Below are 18824 nucleotides of genomic sequence, written 5' to 3' on the forward strand. Positions count from 1 at the left end.
TCAACCACCGAGGCGGAGCTCTGGGAGGCTCCAGGCCAGCAGAACCGCAGAACTTTGACTGACCTTGCTGTCTAGAGACGACTGTAAGGGGTGTGTTTACTCCTCTGGAGCCCCGTCCCTCCTCCCTGCTTCGAAAGGAATAAGCTCGGAGCCTGGTTCCAGTGGCCAAGTGCACAAACTTTCACTACTGTTGAAGAGCCAGGGCCAATGGGAGGGGTTAAAGGGTGTGGACCACCCCAGAGGGGTCGGGACGGGGTGGGGGGACAAACTAACAGGCGGTAAACAGAAGGCGACAGCGAGCCGCTGGCGGTGCTCTTTCCGGTTCCTGGTTCATAGGTCGGGATCCCCGGCGTTCATCACGGACGAGAGTTCAATAGACACACACACATTTTCAGAACCGCTTGTCCCATACAGGGTCACAGGGAACCGGAGCCTACCCGGCAACACAGGGCGTAAGGTCAGAGGGGGAGGGGACACACCCAGGACGGGACGCCAGTCCGTCACAAGACACCCCAAGCGGGACTTGAACCCCAGACCCGCTGGAGAGCAGGACCTGGTCCAACCCACTGCGCCACTGCGCCACCGCACCCCCCGCGTTCAATAGACAATGAATATGAATTATGATCAGGCACAGGTGGTTTCTGAGGTGTGCCCCCCCCGTGCCACCGCAACACGACACTTCAGTACGATCATAGAGAACATCTCAATGCACGTGTGTGTCACTTCTCCATCGAACTGAGTAATGAGGAAGTGCAACTGAGCACAGGCCAGAACCTCGACAGCAAAGGAAGCTGACATCCGTCATGAAATGGTACCATGGACTGCAACAGAGACGAGTTGTTTCAGAGCGCGTGCGCATGCACGCACACACACAAATGGGAGCAGCTAGAGGCTAAAAGTGTGTGTGTGTGTGTGTGTGTGTGTGAGAGAGAGAGAGAGAGAGAGAGCAGGGAGGGAGGGAGGAAGAGAGCACTTTTCCAAAGAGCCCCAATGGAAGACTGATGACTGACTGCGCACCTGGAGCTTCTCGCCAGGGTGGAGGACAGCAGAGGGGTTTCTACTGAAGGTCCAACAGAAGGTCTCACTGGGAGGCTTTGTGTCCAGAAAGAAGGTTCTCACTAAAGGCTTTGAGCAGAACATTCCTCGTAGGAGAGTTTCAGCTCAACGGTTCGCACGGACAAAAGGTTCGGGCACAAGAAGGGGACGATTGAGCCTGGAGGTCTTCTGCACGACTCCACCTGGACCTCCGTCCACCTTCTCCTTCCTCCTCCACCTTCTTCTCCTGGACTCGCACATCTCTGCTCTACTCCGGCTCCTCCTCCTCCTCCTCCTCCGTTCGGCTGCGGGGCTCGCGCTCCACTCCACTCCAGTCCAGGACCCTCTTTCTGGACCACGATGCAGAAGAAGCTGAGCCCGAACGCGCGAGTTCCGCCGCCCCGCCGGGACCCCGAGCTCCAGCAGCGGCTCTCGGAGCCCGGAGGCTCCCCGCTGAAGGAGACGGATCCCGGGCAGGAGCGCGACGGAGCCGCGGGGGAAGCGCGCGCCAAGCGCAGGATGCTCGTGGGATTGGACCTCATGTGCCTCTTCGTAGGTAAAGGGTCGAACTCCATCGTCGGGAGGCAGCGCAGCCGCGAAAGATAGATACGGTCAGCATTAAATAAACAGAGTGACCAAACATGGTCGTCATTAAACACGCTAGCATGGTCGTAATTTACGTGATCATGTACCTGCTGTATATTTATTTATCAGACACTTTTTCTCCAAAGCGACGCATAGAAAATACAGTCAGTGTTCATTACATTACAGAGACGTGCGGTTTTTAGTTTGTTTCACCACCGATGTTCATCACACGAGTAGCTGCATGAAACTTTTTCAGAATATCGACGATTCCTGATCACCTTCCTAGTTCTAATTTTTTTAATAATATATATAAAATTTACATGACAATACAGGAGTAGCTGCGTAAAGGGTTATCTGGCCATCATCTTAAAGTTATGTTGCATGAACATTTGCACCTTACATGAGTTTGAGATGATGGGCGATGAAGTGAGTCTGGAAGAGGTGAGTTATAAGACCTTTTGTAAATGTGGACATAGATTCAGCAGTTCTGAGTGGGAGGGGGAGGTCGTTCCACCACAATGGGGTCAGAACCGAGAACCTTCGTGCTTTACCTTTCGTGCACGGGACCACCGAGCGGGCAGATGTGGAAGAGTGTAGCAGTCTGGTTGGGGTGTAGAGGATGGTCAAGTCTTGTAGATAGTCGTTAAACTATCAGGGTGATGAAACTATTGGGCGAGATGGTGACACAGCGAGTAACACTGCTGTCTCACAGAAATTGGGTGGTGCGAGAGGATGTGGGTTTGATCCCCACTCAGTCTGTGTGAAGTTTGCATGTTTCATGTCTGTGTGGGTTTCCTCTGGGTGCTCTGGTTTCCTCCCACACTCTAAAACATGCTGTTCAGGTTCCCCCATAGTGTGTGTGTGTGTGTGTGTGTGTGTGTGTGTGTGTGTTCGTTCCACTGATGTATGGATGAGTGACCCATTGTAAGTAGTATATCTAGCAGTGTAAGTCACTGCGGTGAATAAAGTGTGTGGGCTCATAACACTACATAGTATCTATTGGAAGTCACTTTGGAGAAAAGCATCTACTAAATGAATAAATGTATTGGTATGTTCACTGACGACCATGTCCGGTATATGCGATGGGACGAGGGCGGCGTGTCCACCAGTGGACAAGTGAAGACACCTGCTGACATCCCGCTGTCCAGCTGCTCTTCCCCTCAGCTTATCAGCAGCAGCTCGGTGCGTTGGCGGTGTGCGTGTGTTGTGCACGCTGGTGTCGGACAGCTTCTTCATCTCCAGGCTGCGATGACGTAAAACTAGGAGAGGCCATGATGTCACGGGGGGCTAATTAAAAGTGTGTGTCGGACACACTCCGTGTTTGCAATTATTACATTTGTGAGCTTTGAGCTCGGCTGGGGTTCCGCACACGCACGTCGTGTTGGACGAGCTGAGGACAGAGTGTTTAACGTTCACCATCCAAGTGCTTGCGGTGGAGCCACTGCTCTCGGCGTTAGCGTCAGCGTTCTCGTTAGCTTCAGCTTTCGAAGCCGCGCCGTCCTGCACCGACGCTGTTAATGCGAGTGTGTGTCCGACCACGATCGCAACCGCAGCCGCCAGTCAGTGAGCGATCCAGCGTCTCCAGCGCTTTCGCTCCCATGATCCTGTAGGATGTTGCTCTAAACAGGCCCCTGCGGGAGCGCTAATGGCGGTGTAAAACCGCGGTGAAGGCCGCTTCCACGTCTTTCTCCTGAAGCAGCGCTCAAGAGCCGACGGAGACCAGCGTCTCCTCGCCTCATTACAGGGTGCCAGGCGTGGAGCGCGCGCGGGTGTGTGTGTGTGTGTGTGTGTGTGTGTGTGTGTGTGTATCTGAGAGAGAGACCCAAGTCCACCACCAAAGTCCTTGACTGCACCTCCATCTGTCCTCCAGCTTTTCCTTCTCTATGTCCATCTGTCTCCCTCCCTTTGCTTCAGTGAAACCCTTCATTCCAAACCCCTGGATGTCTTTATCTGCGGAGCACAAGTGCCTGTCTCGGTGGTCAGAGTTTCTAATGGTTCTACCATCTGTGTACGAGCGCAAGTCCCTGCTGTGTGTTTGAGCTCGTTCTCGAGTCGAGGACACCCCCAGCTGCTCCTTTCGTAACCCTAACCCTTCTCCCTCTTCCACATTTGGCTCCTCCTCTTAATCCTGATCCTTTCCTGGATCCTCCCTCCTCATTGGACCCCAGTTGGGTCTGGGATCTGATGCAGCTTGTAGCTCATGTAGGTCTTTCTCTGCCAGCTTGCAGGAATCTGGAGGAGCCAGTTTATGGGGAGGGTGTGCAGGAGGGCAGAGGGGGGTCAGCATGCGTGTGTGTGCGTGCGTGTGTGTGTGTGTGTGTGTGTGTGTGTGCGCGGGTGTGTGTGTGTGTGCGTGTGTGTGTCCTACTGCTTCTCCTGGTCTTAGTCGCCCACAGACTGCTGTCGTGGTGCCCCCCTCCCCCCCCCCTCCACCTGGAGGCCTGATGAGTGTTCATCTAGGGATCCTTCCTCCCAGTGTGCTCAGTTTTCAGCGCACACACTACACACACCTTATGATCACCTCTTACCTCCACTTACTCATCAGTCACCTCTACTGGTTGATAAGAGCTAGACTTGACCCGTCACCGCACTGCAGGACCTTCGCCTTTCTTCTGGTTTTAAATCACAAGACCTTCATCTCTCATCAGTTTTCACTCATGTCTTATAACCTAGAGCAAACATCGATGACTCATGTTCCAAAGTTCTCTGTGTGCCTCCAGTTTCCATTCCTTTCTTCGCCTGTGAGCTGAAGGCTGTGACCCCGTACCACAGAGGGTTCTTCTGTGGAGACCCCAGCATCACATACCCACACCTGAAGACGGAGTCCATCCCCGACAGCCTGCTCATCGGTGGGGGCATCGCCATCACGGGGCTTGCGGTGAGGAGGGGGGGTTATGGCAATGAGCGTGGTGGTGAGGGGGTGCCATCCTGGAACCCTCTGTGATGCAGAAATTGAAATTTATGCCCAAATTCTCAACTGTTCCAGTACCTTAGGAGACATGAGAGGGAAGCGAGGCATTTCCTCAGATGTCTTTTGACAACGTTGGGTGCAGCTCTGCACACGTGGCTCCAGGAACTTTGCATACGCTGACACTTAACCCTAACACCTAACCCTAAGCATACGCTAACCCCTAACCCTATCCTTGTCAGTGAGCCAAAAAAACACATATTTTACATATTGCAGGAATGCAATGATGAGCATGTCAGACACAACGGTGGTAGTACTGATAATGACACATGATGATGATGATGGATGCTAACAAAGCAACACTTTGCTCCCCTGCCTTCACAGATTGCTCTGGGCGAGTGCTACCGTGTGCGTTTTTGTGATGTCTATTCACGGGCTTTTGTGAGGAACCTCTACGTGTCCAGCCTATACAAGGAGCTGGGTAGCTTCCTGTTTGGCTGCTGCGTGGGCCAGTCACTAACCAACATAGCCAAGCTGAGCGTGGGGCGCCTCCGACCACACTTCCTGTCCCTCTGCAATGTCACCTATGCCTCTTTGAACTGCATGCTCGGGACCTACGTCCCCAGTGTGGTCTGCAGGCTGACTGACCCCAGAGAGGTGGAGGAGGCCAGGTGAGTGTCTGTTAGTGTGTGTGTGAGCTGGTCCATGTGCTGGTATGCTGCTTTTAAGAGCCTGTAGAGGATGGTCATCCTGTCTCTTTCTTTGCAGGAAGTCCTTCTTCTCAGGACATGCCTCCTTTGCTATGTACACCATGCTTTACCTGACGGTGAGTCTCACGATTTACTAAGAGCAACACAACCACAAGAGGCACATATAGCAATGTAGCTAAACAGAGATTCATCCACCTCCTAAAAATAAATGTGCGTGTGTTACAGAAACCAATCAACATCCTATAGAACAGATCTAGGTCCTACAGAAACCCATCTACATCCTATAGGACAGATCTAGGTCATACAGAAACCCATCTGCATCCTGTAGAACAGATGTAGGTCCTACAGAAATCCATCTACATCCTATAGAACATCTGTAGCTCCTACAGAAACCCATCTGCATCCTGTAGAACAGATGTAGGTCCTACAGAAACCCATCTACATCCTATAGAACATCTGTAGCTCCTACAGAAACCCATCTGCATCCTGTAGAACAGATGTAGGTCCTACAGAAATCCATCTACATCCTATAGAACATCTGTAGCTCCTACAGAAACCCATCTGCATCCTGTAGAACAGATGTAGGTCCTACAGAAATCCATCTACATCCTATAGAACATCTGTAGCTCCTACAGAAACCCATCTGCATCCTGTAGAACAGATGTAGGTCCTACAGAAACCCATCTACATCCTATAGAACATCTGTAGCTCCTACAGAAACCCATCTGCATCCTGTAGAACAGATGTAGGTCCTACAGAAATCCATCTACATCCTATAGAACATCTGTAGCTCCTACAGAAACCCATCTGCATCCTGTAGAACAGATGTAGGTCCTACAGAAACCCATCTACATCCTATAGAACATCTGTAGCTCCTACAGAAACCCATCTGCATCCTGTAGAACAGATGTAGGTCCTACAGAAACCCATCTACATCCTATAGAACAGATCTTGGTCCCACAGAAACCCATCTACATCCTATAGGACAGGTCTATACCTACAGAAACCCATCTACATCCTGCAAAGATACATACATGTCCTAGAGGAAGTCATGCACATCTCACAGAAATTCACCCATGTACTACAAAAGCTCACTAAAATATCTGATTTTGTTTTTTGTTATGCAACATTCTTCTCAATGAGGCGGCACAGAGCTCTGAATCTGCACACGCACACACACACACACACACACTCCTCCGAATAGGGATAGAAAGAAACTTCCTGAAAAGACACCATGCTTCAGAGGGAAAGAATGTGGCTGCGAATGAAAGAGAGGAGCAGCAAATGAAAGCAGAGTTGCTTTCGGCTCCGGACAGTAGTGTCTTTGTTGGGGACGGGTCGGGTCGTGAGCTGCCGACCCACGCTCCCTCTCTGCGGGTCCTTTGTGTGTGTGGAGGGGGTTCAGCCTTGGGCACAACTGCGATTGCTTGCAGCGAGAAAGAACTGCAATCAACAAAATGGGGCGAAAAAATTCACGTGTTCCTCTCCACTTCTTATTTATTCATCACGGCATTTTCTTCACTTTTCTTATCTGTTTAGTACACTTTGTTGCGAAGCAAGCGCAGACAGAATTTACCCTTTGAGCTGACAGCTCACAGTAAAGAGTGTGGGGCCACCTTAACACAACTCACCTCCACGGTGTTTACAGCTTGTGTCTGGCGTTGCTGGGGGTCGAGGAGCAATAACACACACACACACACACACACACACACACACACACACACACACACACACATTTTCAGAACCGTTTGTCCCATACGGGGTCACGGGGAACCAGAGCCTACCCGGTAACACAGGGCGTAAGGCCGGAGGGGGAGGGGACACACCCAGGACGGGACGCCAGTCCATCGCAAGGCACCCCAAGCGGGACTCGAACCCCAGACCTACCGGAGAGCAGGACTGCGGTCCAACCTACTGCGCCTCCGCACCCCGTGGAGCAATAACAACTAATGAGAAATGTTGTACGTGTTTATGGAAGAATTGGGGGAAAGTCATTCGTGCCTTCAGTAGCAGTGTGTGGAGAACGAGTGTCGTTCATTTGCCTTTGTCGTGAAAGGTTCCGGCAAAAGGCAACGCCTGTATGAGTCCAAGGAGACCTGTGTTATGAAGCTTGTAGGGATTTCGACTGGGGAGCAAGAGGGGCGCTGCCTGTGTGAAAAGAAGGATTTGCAAACAGATTTAGGCTCCCTGCCGCGTGCGTTTGTGAGCTCGTTTCAGAAAGGGGTCAATGAGCCGAATGCATCGCGTGTCACTGGAAACAGCGGGACGGGGGCACCGCTCACACTTGAGATCCTCGGCACGGGGAACGTGACCGAGGGCCACGCCGTGACCTCCGGCACCTCTGGGAGGGAACGTGGAAGCAGAAGCGTGAGCGAGGAGATACCGAAGCCTGGAGCCGTATCCAGGAGCGCTTTTCCCACCGTGTCCGACACACGCTTCACGCGGTCGTTGATTCACGCCCCCCCCACCGCGTGGAAACATGTCGCCACGGTCACTGCCAGGTAGAGACACAGAAAAGTGTGCTTCCATGAGTCTTTTTGGGTAACTGCAGTGTGGTTTGGTCTTCTGTTGCTTGTGCGCTCATCACATGACTGCTCTTCGTGTCCATGTGCCCCCGCCCCCCACCCCTATGTCTCTCGCCCAGTTCTACCTGCAGGCCCGGCTCACCTGGCGAGGGGCACGGCTGCTGCGGCCTGTCCTCCAGTTCCTCCTGGTCCTGCTGGCCCTGTACACGGGCCTGAGCCGCGTGTCCGACTACCGGCATCACCCCACCGATGTGCTCGCCGGCTTCCTGCAGGGGGCGCTCACGGCATACTGGGTGGTGAGTGTCACGCGTCCCGATTTACGCGTTGATTGCACGCTACAAAGCAGGGGCGCTCATGACCGACTGTGGCGATGCTTCCTTCGCCACTCCCATTCGCTCCTAATTCCTTAATTAATTGCACGAAAAGCGCAGCGTGCGGCTGGAGGTCTTCGCGCGACACTGCTAACGTGGCGCGACGTGTTCCAGGTGCTCGGTGAAAGTCTACGTGGAGCGAAGGGCGGCGCAACTCTGGGATGCAGGAGCCGTCGCTCGGATCACTGTGTTTCAGCTCACAGTTGATCCTCGTGATCCCGCTTTGAACCTTGCTCAACCTTTCCATGGTATTTCTAAGCTGCTCTCAGTCCTCCACAATAACCCCTTGAAGGCCCCGCTGCTCGCGTGCTGATCCCTATATAGTCACTGGCTCCTCGTGTTGCCAATGGTTGCTATAATTGTTTGAGGACACAGACATCATCCAGTTGATTCATTTTCTTTGTGTCCATTGTGTTGAGAGTGTGGAGAATGTGAGAGCAGTGAGCTCACCCTGGGTTTACCCACCGAGGGACAGTCGGACAGCGGCGTTCCTCGGCGCCTCGGTGATCAATAACAAGACGAGGAGCCTTTTGCTCATGTTAATGATAAATCTGTCAAAAATCGGTATTGAACAGAAGTTTGTGGAGACACTTTATTTTTACTTTGTCTGCTTCAGTTGATTATAATGGAACTGAAATTTGATGATGATGATGACAGATGAAGCCGACCCTAACTGAATTATAAATGTATTAAAGTTTTACGCAGTATTTCATCTTTACTATAGCTTAACCCAATCAGCTAATAAATCAAGGGGCATCTTTCTTATTGTATCTCTGAAAAAGTGGCTTTCAAGTTATGAACACATTGAGTTGTGAACAGACTTCCAGTCGCAGTAGTTTGTAAGCTATGGAACCCAAGACTTCAACTGCAGTTTCGCACCGTTCCTGCAGAGCGTGTCACCTTTCGTAAAGACGTGTCACCGAGGTGCCCTGTCCTACAGCGTTCCTCTACATCGGCCCTTATTATGACCGCCGTGTTTCCCCATCTAGCTCATCCCTGCGCTCTCACCTGTCCCGCAGGTGTTCCACATCTCCTCCATGTTCAAGATGTCCTGTGCAGACCTGTCACCCATCACCGTGTCCCTGGAAAGCCCTCTGTCCAGCCAGCAGACGGTGTGCTGACCGCGGCCGTAGGGTGAGAGAGAGAAAGAGAGAGAGAGAGAGAGAGAGAGAGAGAGAGAGAGAGAGAGAGAGAGAGAGAGAGAGACGAAGGACGGAGGATGAGTACGGAAGGGCAGGAGCGATGAGCAGAGGCTTTCTCCCCGTCCACAGCATCGACTGGAGTCCGTCCACGAGGCGGAGAAAGGACGTCTGTGACACGAGGACAGAGACTGAGAGAGGCGTCACACACTCACACGCCCTCCTTCTGGTTACGGTCACACTCGAGCAAGAACATCTCCCAATTGTGCCAATATATATTAAAAGCACAAAATGACAGTATATATTACAGTACGACTGTGAGTACAGCGAATGTTTCCTGTTAAAAAAAAAAAAAAACAAATGTCCTTGTTAAGCAAGAACCAGCGTCTCCGAATTCTCTTCTCAGAGCTGTTTTCCTGCAGGTGGTTCTGTGATGCTGCTAGTTTGACTGCAGTGGTCAAACCGTGCCGACGCGTTCAGCGGTGCCCTCGCCGGGTCCAAGGTTCGGGACGCCCGGCACCGCCCCGCTGCGCATTCTGCACAGAGTCAAAATACTGGATTTCTGCACAATGAGGCGTGTCTGAGGTCCAAGCCATTTCAGCCCAAACTCCAGGTGCCTTTAATCACAATCACGGGATGTTTTCCAGAAAATTCTGCCTTTTTCAACCACTTTGTACCTGTTTGGTAAAGCGGTGACTGACCGTGACCTTTGACCTCCGACCTGCACCTTCAGACCTGACCGGGTCGCCGCGTGGCTGCTGCTGCACGGTCGGCTGCGTTTCTTCATTCGCAGCGCTTGAATCGTGGAGTGGAGCCCTTCTGTTTTCACTAGTCCTCCTACACACTTCCCGTGTAAAGGCAAACGTGACTAATTGTCTGTTTATTGTCTCTCGTCATCGCAGGAATGTTAAGAAGTCGCTAATTGCACTGAGCACTGTGCACACACGGTCCCACGCGCGTCGTCCTCGACACGGTGTCCAGCGACTGAGCCGGCGGCGTAGAAATATGCAATATTTATCGTTTTTTTCATATTGTAGAGTGTTTGGTTTTTCCACGAGTGCCACGGCAATAGAAATAACCACTGTTCTCATTCATTCATGCCTGTAAAGAAGAAATAAATGGAGCGTTATGTCATGTTTTTACTTCTTTGAGTTCTGTCGTCAATTTCACGCTCGACCGGTTCCTCAATTTGTCCCTGCAGGATTACCGCAGAATTACCGCAGGATTACCGCAGGATTACCGCAGGATTGCCCCCTGTCCACAAACCAGGCCCCTCATCAAGACATGTCATGTTCAAGCATGGTACGTGCACGCTTACCTTTACTATACTACGGTACCTTGCTACCTGGTCCATCATGTCTGGCGAGGCGGTGCTCAGGTACAGGTACGTCAGCACAACACCTGGATGCGAGTGGAGACCATAGAGTATCTGCCCGTACGGCTCCATGGGAAGGACCTTGAGAAGGTGATTCACTGTTATCTGGAGGGCAGTTCTGGTCAGGGTTCTGTTTGGGTCAAACCTCCTCTGAGGTCCAGCAGGGCATTTACATTTATATGTATTCATTTAGGAAGGGGGTGCGGCGGCGCGGTGGCGCGGTGGGTTGGACCACGGTCCTGCTCTCCGGTGGGTCTGGGGTTTGAGTCCCGCCTGGGGTGCCTTGCGACGGACTGGCGTCCCGTCCTGGGTGTGTCCCCTCCCCCTCCGGCCTTACGCCCTGTGTTGCCGGGTTAGGCTCCGGTTCCCTGTGACCCTGTATTATGGGACAAGTGGTTCAGAAAGTGAGAGAGTGTGTGTGTGTGTGTGTCCCGCCCCCCAGTCTGAACTGACAATGACGGAAAAGAAAACTTTGTCTCCGCAAACTCCTCCTCAGTGCCAGCGTGTCACTAGAGCACGTGCAGCATTACTCCACCGAAAATGAGCTGTAAACACTGTGGAAGAGAGCTGAACCGAAGCAGTTCCACTGCTGTATTGTGTGTGTGCTCCTTAGGCCGAGTAATGAAAAACCGCATGGCTACAATGGGAATTTTGAGAGAGCAGGTAGGTGGAGAAAATCAACCCTAAATAAAATGGAAAGTGATGGAAATGTTTAATGTGACACTTCCTAGAAGGAGAAGCCAGTGTGATTACTGTCAACATGTTTCACCGACTCCTATTAGCTCCTGTGGGAGCAGCTGTCTCAGCAACAGCGGTAGCAGTGCGTCCGGTAAAGCGGGTCCTTTACCAAGGTCACGCAGACCAAGCGACCCCTGCGTGATCCAGCTGTCGGGCCCAGGTCCAGGTGCGCAGGCGAGAAAAGGAACTACAGGCCAGCTGTTCCGCTGCCGCTCGGCACTGGCGTGGGAGCCGATGGATGGTGCGGAGAAGAGGGTTTGTGCCCGGGTTCGAGTCGGGGCTTGTACTCTTGCGTGCCGACCAGGCTCCGTTTATTTACGTTACAATGTACCGCGACGCGTCCAACAGCGAGCTGCTGCAAAGCTGGTGCTGCTGTGTGCCGTGACCTGTCGGGGCAGGATCAGGGTTCGAGCACAAGTGTGGCAATGAAGAGGAACGGAGAAGCTCTGCCTCTTCACCTGAGCGTCTCTGTTACCCCAGAGCAGCGCTGCACTTTCGCTCTTCCCAGCTGTAACTCACACACGGTCCCTTTATCGGAAAGCGGTCGACATTGTTAAAATTCAAGCATTTTCCCACAATTCCATCGCTGCGGAGGTCCGCTCTGTCCGGAACCCCGCTTCAGGGGGGTTTCCTGGAAATCGGAGCGCTTCGGTGGAAGCCGTGTTTCTTTTTTTTACAGGGCTTATCCGACGGTCACACAGGAAGTAAGCCATGAACTGGGTGCGTTTCAGGCGAAAAACCCACGTGCGAACCCAGTTACTGAGATGTAGCTGCAGTCGTGGTGGACAGGCATGGTGAGGACTCTGAAGACCACATGGTCTTGTGCGGCTCAGAAAGAGCAAAATTTTCACAAAAATTAAATCCTTATGGCGGTGACACGTCTTATTGGCTCTCTGTATGTCTCAGCGTGTGTCCGTGTTCAAAGTCCTGTCCCTGCGTGGAATGTGCATCTAATCCATTGCCATCTCTGGCTCTCCAACAGCCTAAACCATATCTGCATGTGTGTGTGGTGGATTTACATTTCCCTCTGCTCGTGTGTGTCTGTGAGTGTGTGTGTGTGGTGGGGGCGTGTAAACCACCACAATGGACTCCTTTCACTCCATGCCAGCACTCTAACTGGCCTGCTGCCCCATGGTGGACATGGTGGCGCTAGTCATGCTGGGGTTGGTCACGGGTGGAGCTGCTGATGGTGGAGCTGCTCACTGTGAACCCTCTACAGATGGAGACCAGCCAAGGAGGTCACGGATGCCCTCTTCCCCCACGGGACACGGTGAGGACAGTACAAAGCAGTCTAGGCTTCTTTTGGGCTTTCAGCCTTCTTCTGCGGAGAAGCTCTGAAGGTGCCTTTATTGCCCTGGATGCCCGTCACTTGCAACACGGCATGAGAGTAGGTCAAACTGATCGGATTTCATCCAACTGATTGGTTATCAAAGCCCTGGCAACTGCAAGCTCAGGTTTGCCCAGGTGCAGTACAGTAAATCATTACATACGCAACCTGCGTGGAGTGGACCACCTGCTGCAGGTTCCTCACACTCTACTGCATAGTAGAGATTTCCCTCAAGGGATGAAGGAGGATGAAGGGACATTCCAAAAAGCCAGAGTTGTCATTAAGAAGGGGCAGAGATATAGGGAAGGGTTCGAGACCTAAACAAAGGCAATGGGATTCCTCCCTTCAGTCCGTGGTACAGAAGAAGTTGGAAACCAGAGCTACGCTGCCTGGACCAGTTCTCCACTTAAACGTACAGTCGTTGCTGGCAGAGAGAAAAAGCAGGGCACTTGTCGGAAGAGCCACTGCGAAGCAATCAGCAGATGTGATGCGAGATAATGTGCAGGACATGGGCCAACCATCTTCACCAAGAGACTGTGGGTATCTGCCGGAGTTGGACAGCCAAATATATGATTCCAGGCCAATGTAAAGACCTCTCTCCAAAGGGACAAGGATTATAGGCTGAAGCTCACACTGGTATCTCTGACTGCTCTTCCAGAGTTGGGAAGAGCAAAACAGTCTGAGAATCAAAACACAAATTTTGACATACAGATCGAAGCAAAAACCGATTACAAAAATTGGATGGAACCCAGGGGACCACTGCGGTCGAAACTCCAAACCCTCAGAAGTTTCAGGCAAATGAATATAAGAAACTGGAGAAGCTGGAGATGCTGTGTCACTGAGCCAACTTTGTGGTGGGAAAGTGGTCTGAAAAAGGACCAAACCCAGGAGCACCAAAGTGTCAGGAAGGAGCAGAAAGAGTTAAAAGCACAACTAGAACCTCAGTGCTGAGAAGAGGCATTTTCAGGAACCGCTTGTGAGGATGTGCAGAAGGGCAAACGCTGGGGCAGCACCGCCACCATGAGGCCAAAAGCAGGAATGAGCCATAGAGACAGAACATCCAGTGTGGATAAACAATGAGTGAGGAAGATGTTCATATTAACATTTATTTATTTGGCAGACACTTTTCTCCAAAGCAACTTCCAATGAGCTCTGTGTAGTGATATCAGCCCACACACCTTATTCACCGTGGTGACTTACACTGCTAGATACACTACTTACAATGGGTCACTCATCCATACATCAGTGGAACACACACTCTCTGTGACACTCATACACTATGGGGGAACCTGAACACATCTTTGGACTGTGAGAGGAAACCAGAGCACCCAGAGGAAACCCACTCAGACACGGGGAGAACATGCAAACTCCACACAGACTAAGGGGGATGGAACTCACGTCCTCTCACACCACCCAGGCACTGTGAGACAGCAGCGCTACTCACTGCGCCACCCTCTTTAGTTAAACCTTTTTTAAATGCTCTCCTAAAAATTGATGTTTAAGTCAAGAGTAAACAAAAGCACATCCTGCAAGAGACAAAGACCTTTAAATAGAAACTAATCTGTAACCTCTGTCAGAGCACAGCTTGTTTGTATGATAATAAGAAAAGAGAAAAATACAGAACAAATAGAAGCTGAGAATCAAGGGATCTGTGGTAAACATGCTTCTGGTGAGCATGAGACCAAACATAACATTTATTAAGAAAACGAAAAGAGAGCACTTTACAATAAACGGTAAGTTATATTACTGGCAACATGCAAGCTGAAGGAGACCTTCTGAGCGACAGCCCTCCGTCCTGATGGTGTGTGTACAGTGCTAGTTATCTTGAGCACTGATATCTCTGTAGAGATAAGTGAGACTTGTCAGAATAACCCTCTCCTGTATTGTGCTGGCACTCAATGGGCTGGTGGTGGAGCGGAGCCACAGATACAGGGACTCACAACAAGGGCCCGTTTGACCCTATACAATAAACACTTGTTAGATTTTCCACAGCTGGAGCTCAGATCTTTGCTCCTCAAGCAGAACCAGGACAGACTCAATGTGATCCTGAAGGCTCCACGGACTCACAGAGACAAGCAGAGACAAGTAGCAAAGCGGCTGAGGAGCTCAAGGTATGTGACTCCAGCTTCATTGCTCCCAAACAAAGAGCTGCCCATCTCACAGCTCTGGGGTTCTTCTGTCAGGTGGAACAGCGACCTACCTCAAAAACCCACAGAATAAATATATTAAGAAACACTGTTGCGGTGCAGTGAATTACTGGTGTATCAGATCTTTCGAGCTGAAGCCCACTTCAGCGACTAACCACTCAACACTCAGGTATAATTACCCCTCAAAATGTAATAAATGGGACAGCAGGAAGTCACGTTGTGGTTGTGGCCATAACTTTGAAATGCACAAAAAAAAAAGGTTTGAATCCCAGCTCCTGCTGTAGTACAGTGATTAATGTACTTACAGTGAGCTTATACAGTAAAAATTACTCTGCAGTCTGAATGAGTAAATCAGTGTAACCAGTTTAGTGTACAAATCTAACACTGTAAGTGGCTTTTGGAAAAAAGTGCTGCATTAACGGACGAATAATGATATATTCCCACTAATGGTCACATTTAAGAGCTTTTTTCAATGTCTCACATAGCACAGGAGTATCGCATCAAACTGAAATTAGTGTTTATTTTTCATTCTAAAGCTCATCTGAGGTAGACAAACAAAAGAAATGAGACACATTTAGAAAGCAGAGGCAAAGATTAGTCTTCGTCTTCACATACTGGACTTATTAAAAGTGTACAATACACAATAAGAATTTAACTTATGTTAAAATCTCGCTTTTTTCTTTAATTGTACAAAACTGTGGTCTTTCGAGACCTCACGGTTTCTGTTCGCCATGAATGCAGTTACATCTCAGTAACTGGGTTCACACATCAGTTTTTGCCTGAAATGCAATTCATCCTCCTGCGACAGTGTGCTCTTTGGTGGGACTTTATGTATCACTGCAGAGCAAAGCTCTTCCCATACTGACCGGATTTATGCTGCTTTTCACTGGAATGGGGAAGCATGTGCTGCTTGAAGTAACACGGTCAGGAGAAACTCTTCCCACACTCGCTGCATTTGTACTTCTTTTCACCAAAATTAATGTGCTGGTGCTGCTTCAGATACCCCGGTAAAGAGAAACTCTTCCCACACTGGCAACACATATGTGGTTTCTCGTGAGTCAGGTGATGGCTCCTCAGGCAAGCCAGGTTAACAAAACGAACGCCACACTTGTTGCAACGGTAAGCCTCCTCCGAGTGCAGCAACAGATGGTCTCTTAAGCAGTAAGACCGCAGGAAACACTTCCCACACTGACCACAACTGTATGGTCGTTCACCAGTATGAGCCTGCTGGTGGGTTTTTAAGCCGGAGAGCCGAGCAAAGCACTTCTCAGACTGGTCACAAGCGTACGGTTTCACTCCAGAGTGAACAACCAGGTGGCACTTCAGGTTGGAGGACCGAGCGAACCGCTTCCCATACTGGTCACAGCTGTGCGGTTTCACACCTGAGTGGACCACGAGGTGGCACTTCAGGTCAGAGGATGTATAAAACCTTCTCCCACACTGACCGCAGATGTGTGGCTTTTCTCCGGAATGGGTCAGCTGATGTCTTTTCAGCTTGCTGGACAGGACAAAACTCTTCCTACACTGAACACATATATGCACTTTGGCACATGAGTGTACCCTTTAATGGATTTTTAAATCTTCATCACACACAAACATCTTCCCACACATGATGTAAAGGTGTGACTTCTCCTCGGAGATGGGCAGCTGGTAGTTCTTGGAATCAGGAGATGCAACAAACCTCTTCTCACATCTACCACATCTATGTGGCTTCTCACCAGGACAGACTGGTTGGGTTTTAAAGACACCTGTCTGAATAAACTTCTTCCCACATTGGAAGCAGCTATGCAGTGTCTCAGCTGAGTGACTTTGCTGATGTTTTTTTAAGTCTACCTGTCTTTTATAAACCTTACTACACTGAAGGCATTGAAGCTTCTTGGCCTTGAGGGTTAAGGAACCAGCTATGGGTTCCTTGTACTGCTGCAATACATCAGCTTTTGTTTGGATGTGATCTGCTTTGGTAGAAGTGATGTCCATCTTGTAGAAATCTAAATTCTCAGCTGCAGATTCAAAAACTGCCATCTCTGTACCAGATGATCCTTCTTTCTGAGAATGATGGTCAACCGTATCTTCATCACTCTCTGATAAACACTGTTTAGTGAAAGGAGAAGAGTCCAAGCCAAATTCATGCACTTGTAAATCAGCAGACTCCTCCTTTATGTAGGCCGACACTTCTGGTTCCGTTTTAATTTGATCAGAATGTCCATAAGGCACCTCATCCATCTCTCCAACTCTGACTCTCTCTATTTCACCACAATAGGAAGTTTTGCAGAGGTCCTGATCGTCAGGTTCAGTTTTTACAAATGCATCCATGAATTCTGACTCCTCTGAAAGAGAAGTTATCATTTTTCCTCCTGGATCAACACACTCAGATTTAAAAGGTCTTAAATTATTGTTGGGTCCTTGTTCTGCCATCATAATCCTCTGCAATCTTCCAGCCTTCTTCTTTGTTACTCGGCTTGATGAGGTCCTGTGTCTCTCCCGTCAATGTTTACCTATAATTTAGCTCATGCCTCATTTCCTTGTCTCCTGATCTGTTTCAAAACAGCATATTCTGCAGGACCAAAGAGGATAACAGTTGCATTAGCACCTAAACTAGCCCAGAGGATGTGATGCCAAAAATGCATGAAATGGGCTCAAAATCTGTGCAAATAACCAGAAAATAAAATATAGAAAACAATTTCAAAATAAAGCTGAACTAAATACACAATTTCCAGGATTAAAAAAAATGTGTTGAAAAATTACTTACATTATCACGTTGACAGCCAACAAAATTTCTGCTTATTACACAGAGAACATTTCAAAAATTACCTATTCTTTCAGAGTAAAATAAAGGGGCAAATATATGGATGAATTTTCCTTGTCTTAAATATTTCATTAATTAGCATTTTCTTCTTTGTAATGAAGCAATATATACATATCGTATACAGGCTATTGTGTGGTTACTCATGCATTTCATTTTAAAGCATTAACTGTATAAACAAAGGATTGCATTTTTCATGGAATGTAACACTGAAAAGATAGTATTTTACAGCTGTTTTTGTTTACAAAGAACACATACTACAAAGCCTGTGTTATACTTTTATACATTTTTTGTATAATGAAAATTTTATTCACATTTATTAATTTATCTGACACTTCTCCCAAAAGAGATTTTCAATATTAAGATACAGCTGTGTAATTTTACTAGAGCACTTCAGGGTAAGTACTTTGCTTAAAGGGTCTACAGCTGGAGGTGGGATTCAAACCTGCAACCTTTGGATCCATAGGCAACTCTAACTACTGTGCTATCAGATGTATTTACACAGTATGTCATTGGCTGATAGGCTCCAGCTTACAAACCCTCAGAAATAATTTAAAAAACTTGTCATTTTTCACTGGACAAGTGTCAATGGATGGATGGATGGATGGATGGAGACCTTATTCAAACTACAGAGGTGTGAACTCTAGCATCTCCTCAGTAAAACTGTACATTTTAATGGGACTTCAATCAGCTGTTTATACATGGAGCTCCACTGGGACCAAAGTCTACATCCTGAACTGGAGGACTCCGTGGTGAAGGTGAATCACGCCACATTCCGCACCTTTCACAGAAAAGTTAAGCACAACATGACAACATGAATGACATGTCACACAGCACAATATTAAACTGTCTGCACACAATATTCATCCCTTTTTATTATGAGCAGTGGGTCCAGGGTGGAGATGAGCTCCTGAGGAAGGTACCTCCGGGTGGCTTTTTAACCACACACTGCTCTTAAATAGCCATCTAATTATCACACGATTTATAGCAACTCCTTCTTAGAATAAATACTAACATCACATTGTAAGTAAATACTCACAGAATCGGTATTAGACAACTAGTCTATATATATTATGTGTATGAGTCATAATTAAAAACTGCCTCAGCAAAGCGGCATTTTGCGGACATTTCTCTGTTAAAGGACAAACATGCTCTGAGCTC

The 18824-nt window shown here is 49.2% G+C and overlaps 1 protein-coding gene across 6 annotated transcripts; it reads left to right on the forward strand.

Annotated features, from left to right (window-relative positions):
* Positions 1-955: 955 nt before the first annotated feature.
* LOC108919730 (phospholipid phosphatase 3-like) lies at positions 956-10580 on the forward strand. 6 transcript variants are annotated; one of them, XR_003797725.1, is made up of 7 exons: positions 956-1591; positions 4341-4498; positions 4913-5199; positions 5297-5354; positions 7883-8059; positions 9154-9886; positions 10176-10580. XR_003797725.1 is itself a non-coding variant. In XM_029252551.1 (7 exons), exons 1-6 carry the CDS (start codon positions 1396-1398, stop codon positions 9253-9255), a joined length of 978 nt encoding a protein of 325 aa, XP_029108384.1. In that variant the 5' UTR covers positions 956-1395; the 3' UTR covers positions 9256-9268; positions 9406-10580. The 6 variants fall into 6 exon arrangements, 4 of the variants coding, with proteins under 4 accessions (XP_029108384.1, XP_029108390.1, XP_018583481.2 ...); XR_003797724.1 differs by having other exon boundaries at positions 9154-9590; positions 9696-10580; XM_029252551.1 differs by having other exon boundaries at positions 9154-9268; positions 9406-10580.
* The last annotated feature ends 8244 nt before the right edge of the window (positions 10581-18824 follow it).

Source organism: Scleropages formosus, chromosome 1 (genome assembly GCF_900964775.1).
Source record: "Scleropages formosus chromosome 1, fSclFor1.1, whole genome shotgun sequence".
NCBI lineage: Eukaryota > Metazoa > Chordata > Actinopteri > Osteoglossiformes > Osteoglossidae > Scleropages > Scleropages formosus.